We start from the raw sequence: 5000 nt of genomic DNA, 5'->3' as shown, positions 1-5000 counted from the left end.
CCTCAGTAGGATCGGCAAAAGTCCATTAGTGTTGATGGTGCGAACTTCTGTTTGCACCAAGGCTCCCGAACTACAGGCTGATGGTACACTGGAGAAAACTGACAGTCTACATCCCAGACTAAAGTCGCTTTCTGTCTCTGTCTCTGTCTCTCTGTTCTCTCCCTCTCTCTCTCTCTCCCTCCCTCCCTCTTTCTCACCAGCTGTGTGTGTGTTCTGTAACTCTGTGCTTAAACAGATAAAGGACACGGGTCCTCACAGGACCCGAGGCCCGTCCAAATGGAATTCGTAGTGAAGGGAAAAATCCAGGCCTTGGCGCCGCTCTCTTGGGCCACTGAACACACCAGCGGTGTTAGTGCCAGCCCCAGCCCCAGCCCCAGCCCCAGCCCCACTAGCCTCCACGTTAGCGTTAGCGCTCGGGCGTCGGCCAGCCCGATCCGCTGTGGCGCCGCACCCCAGGAAGCTCCTGGCCGCCAGGGAAGCTCCTGGTCGTCCAGGGCTGACGCAAGCCTCTGCTTCTGGTGGTCCTCTGCTGTCTGCCTGTTTCTTTCTATTTCTCTCTGTTTCTCTCTTTCTCTCTCTTTCTCTCCCTCTCTCTCTCTCTCTTTATCTTACTCTCATTTCCCTTCTATCCCTCCCCCCACCCATCTGTCTCTCACCCCCTACCCCCTCCTCTCTCTCTCCCTCTCTCCTCCCATCCTCTCACTCTCCCTTTCTTTCTTTCTTTCCCTCTCCCTCCCTTCCCTCGCTCCCTCTCCCCCTCTTTCTCTCTCTTTTGGCACCGCCGCCCAGACGCGGCGTGCGATTGAGTGACATCCAGCAGAAAGGTGCTCCTCCATTGTCCAGCGATTTGCGGGGGATTAGGGAGAGACACGGCAGCGAAGCGTCTAGCGCCAAATCTCAAAGTGCCCACCAACTGCCGCGTCTGTCTGCCAATCACAGGAAAGTTCACTTATTCCCCAGCCCCAAAAAAGAGACGGATCATCTGCTTGTGTTTGTAATAGCACATATGTAATCCCCGTGCATAATGCAGGTGGCATTTAAGTCATGTAAAATAACATATGCTGTATGATTGGTGTTTTTTTTTTTTTCTTTTTTTTTTTAAGCCTAATGAAAGTCGGTGAGTTTTTACAGTAACCAATGTGTGCAGTAACTATTGAATGAGCTACAAAGCTCTCACTCGGGGGCTTGACTCCGGCCTTACCCAATGCTTGGGGGTGTGCTGAGATTGACAGCTCAGCTCAACAACCAATCACACCACTATAATCTCGGCTGGCCAGCTGTGGACTGTAGCAAGCTAACATGAGATGATTGCAAGACAATAGCTGTACTGTACAGTGCCTATTTCTCGCCAGATTTGACTAAATCCAACCAATACAAAGCTGAACTGATTTCAGTTGTATACAAATGTGACAGTTTATGGAGTTGTTGTATTTTTTCCAGTCGAGCTCTGTCCAGACATATACAGTACGTACAGGTGATTCGATTAGATGGTACAGTACTTGAAGAGTTGAGCTGTGCAACAGTACCAGCATAAGGGCCAGCAACTTGTACAACAACATACAGTAACCCACTCAAAGTGAATGAGAAGCATTAGTTCTGATGCCCTGTGTGAGTGCACCATCAGTGGTATGCAGTATCTGATATATGAGTGTGTTATTGGTCTGCAGTGACTCGTGTGTGTGTACGTGTGTGTGTGTGTGTGTGTCTGTGTGTGTGTGTGAGAGAGAGAGAGAGAGTGTTGGTACTGTATGCCGAGGCCTCACTCTGACGTGTGCCTGCCAAAGAGAGCTACAGGAGGAGAATGTGCTGTCAAGGTCAGCGGAGCTGTACCTTTAGTCCTGCCATCTGGAAACATGTGCCTGTGATGTGGAGATTTGTGTTTTGTGTAGGCTTTGCTTCTGGTCAGCCTTGTGTGTGTGTTTGTGTGTGTCTGTGCTTATGCGTTTGTGTGTGTGTGTGTGTGTGTGTGTGTGTGCGTGTGCGTGTGCGTGCGCACATGTGTGCCTGTGTGTGCATGATTGTGTGCGTGTGTGCGTGTGTGCGTGCGCGCGTGCGTGCGTGTGTGTGTGTGTGTGTGAGCACAGGTGAGAGAGAGCGAGAGAAAAAGGATGATGTATTTTGAAGATGCACCCGGGCCTTTTACCTTTTGCAGTTTCACTCTCTCCCTGGTGTGTTGAGAATAACAATGGAGCTATTCCCTCCTCCGTCTCTCTCTCTCTCTCTCTCTCTCTCTCTCTCTCTCTCTCTCTCTCTCTCTCTCTCTCTCTCTCTCTCTCTCTCTCTCTCTCTCTCTCTCTCTCTCTCTCTCTCTCTCTCTCTCTCTCTCTCCTTCTATCTCAGCGGGATGTAGTCTACTCTCCCTAAATCAGACGTGCACGGTCGCACATGCTGTTGGCTCTTGTAAACACAGATTTGATATGCGTGTGCATAATTTGTCTGCAAATGTACCTCAGTCGGAAGTGTGTTCACTCACATTTCAAGAAAAAAAAAAAACACTGGGAACACACACACACACACACACACGTAAAGTGTGTTAAGGTGGATATGCTGGTTGGATGCCACTGGTGGTGATATCCATGTAATGTTCTCCTCCATGCTCGTCTCATCCGCAGAGCAGGAGGCAAAGTGTGGGGGGGAGAGGGGGGGGGAGGGGGGGGGGAGAGGGGGGGTTGGGGGGAGAGGAACAAGAGGGAATGAAGAGACAGACCGATAGGAGGAGAAGGAGGAAGAAGGGAGAAAAAAAGAGAAAACCTGTACACCGTTTCTATTTATAGCCACCCCCTATCAGATGGAAACACAGGGGAAGGAGGAAGAGAGGGGGAAAGGGGGAGGGCTGAGAGAGTGACAGAGAGAGAGAAGGAGAGAGGGAGAAGGAGTAAGAGAGAGAGCGTGAGAGAGGGGTGAGATCTAAGGAGGTGTGTGTGTGTGTGTGTGTGTGGGTAAGCGTCTCGACAGGAGAGGAGAAAATAAAAGGCATGCAGACAGACAGGCAAGGTGGGGAGAAAGCCACCCTAAACGAACAAGGGAAGGACCGTAGTCAGGATTTCATCTGTTGAAATCTTGCAAATATACGCTACAGAAATCTGTGCTAACACACACTCACACAACTGAGGAAGATACACACATGCTCCTTTGAAATGTCACTATTTTTATAGAAAAACTCTCAAAACACGCATGGACATGTACACACGGTCAAGAACACCTCATATACAACACACACACACACACACACACACACACACACACACACACACACACACATACACACACACACACACACACACACACACACACACACACACACACACACACACACACACATCTTTACATATACACATATTTCCTGCTCTTAAACAAGTACTACTCAAACACACACACACACACACTCACCCACACACTACCCCATATCCATGCTGTTGTGCCTTGAGCCCAGTTCTGTAGTGACTGACCCTCACAAGCAGATACAGCACAGTGTTGTTTGTCTTTAGCCCTGATAGCCAGTCATTGGTCTGGGATGCTCTCAGTTGGCTTTGGTGTTGAGCATTTTGTCTTCCGCACACACACCTACATTCAGCCCCCTATCTCTCCGTTGATCTACCTTTTACTTCCGTGATGAGTTTCATAATGATTGTCAGTTATAGTTTATCTGTGAAGACTGTGATTGATTGATTCTGCTCATAACAGTGAAGCTGAAACCTCTCTCTTGTTCTCCCTCCCCCCTTCTCTCTCTCTTCCCTCTCTCTTTATCCCCTTCTCTCTTTATCCCCTTCTCTCTCCCTCTCTCCCTCTCTCCCCCTCTCTCTCTCTCTCTCTCTCTCTCTCTCTCTCTCTCTCTCTCTCTCTCTCCCTCTCTCCCTCTCTCTCTCTCTACAGTGGGCAGCAGGCCTTCCTGCTGGACAATGTGCCATGTGACGAGAGCAGCTGCCAGGGTCTGGGCCGCATGTTCCGTCCGCACTGGGAGCAGCCGGATCTCAAGGCCATCCCTCAGGCGCGCCTCGCCACCTTCTTCGACATCTACGAGGACGTGAGTGTGCCCGGCTGTAGGCTGTCTCTCTCCTCCTCCTCCTCCTCCTCCTCCTCCTCCCTCCCTCACTCCTCACTCTTAGCATCCATCTGGCTCTCTGTCTTTTTGCCTCTTGGGAGAAGGCAGGAGCAAGAATGTGGGGACCGAGGTGTGTGTGTGTGTGTGTGTGTGTGTGTGTGTGTGTGTGTGTGTGTGTGTGTGTGTGTGTGTGTGTGTGTGTGTGTGTGTGTGTGTGTGTGTGTGTGTGTGTGTGTGTGTGTGTGTGTGTGTGTGTGTGTCTGTGTCTGTGTCTGTGTCTGTGTCTGTGTCTGTGTCTGTGTCTGTGTCTGTGTCTGTGTCTGTGTCTGTGTCTGTGTCTGTGTCTGTGTCCATGTGTATGTGTGTCTGTCTCTGTCTGTGTGTGTCTGTGTGTCTGTGTGTGTGTGTGCTTCTAGACCTTAGTCGTAACCCTTGCTATCTGATTTGTCCACCACGCACTGTCTAAACCACTTCCATAAAATTGGCAATAAAATAAAACCTGCGAAGGGTTCACTCAGGAGGCCCTCTCAGTACTTTACAGCTGACTTCCCCATTTGAGCTTTATGATGGTGATATGCGCTATACGTTATACTGCTGACCCCTTTAAATGGGACTGCGGCTCTGAGATGGGCCTTTTTTCTGGGTCATTTTTCTCAGTCTTATCTCCCGCTGTTACGGACCAGAGCGCTGCTTGGTCAACTCGTCCCTGTTGCTCTGTGGTTGTGTTGGTTTGTTTTTATTTATTTATTTGTACTGATAAGTCGTGGTTATTGGACACTGCCTCACATTCATGGTTTTGTGAAGGAGAGTAGTCTTCCATCATAGCTCTGAGTCTGTCCCATTTTGTCCTCTACGCCAGCATAGGCACATACAGTACAGCACAACTGGGAAACAGCACACACTGGGGCCTAATGATGTTCTCATCAGTAGTAGAAAACAGACATATGAATTCAGGCAT

General features: G+C 49.7%; 1 protein-coding gene across 1 annotated transcript in view; it reads left to right on the top strand.

Moving 5' to 3' along the window:
- The window catches only part of itfg1 (integrin alpha FG-GAP repeat containing 1), a 158579-nt gene that overhangs the window by 92277 nt on the left and 61302 nt on the right, over nucleotides 1-5000 (top strand). Inside the window, 1 exon segment of the mRNA XM_062549756.1 lies at nucleotides 3874-4024. Coding sequence (XP_062405740.1) covers nucleotides 3874-4024 — 151 coding nt within the window.

The sequence above is a fragment of the Sardina pilchardus genome, chromosome 11 (genome assembly GCF_963854185.1).
Source record: "Sardina pilchardus chromosome 11, fSarPil1.1, whole genome shotgun sequence".
NCBI lineage: Eukaryota > Metazoa > Chordata > Actinopteri > Clupeiformes > Clupeidae > Sardina > Sardina pilchardus.
Note: the sequence above shows the minus strand (reverse complement) of the source record. Positions and strands in the feature narration are given on the sequence as shown.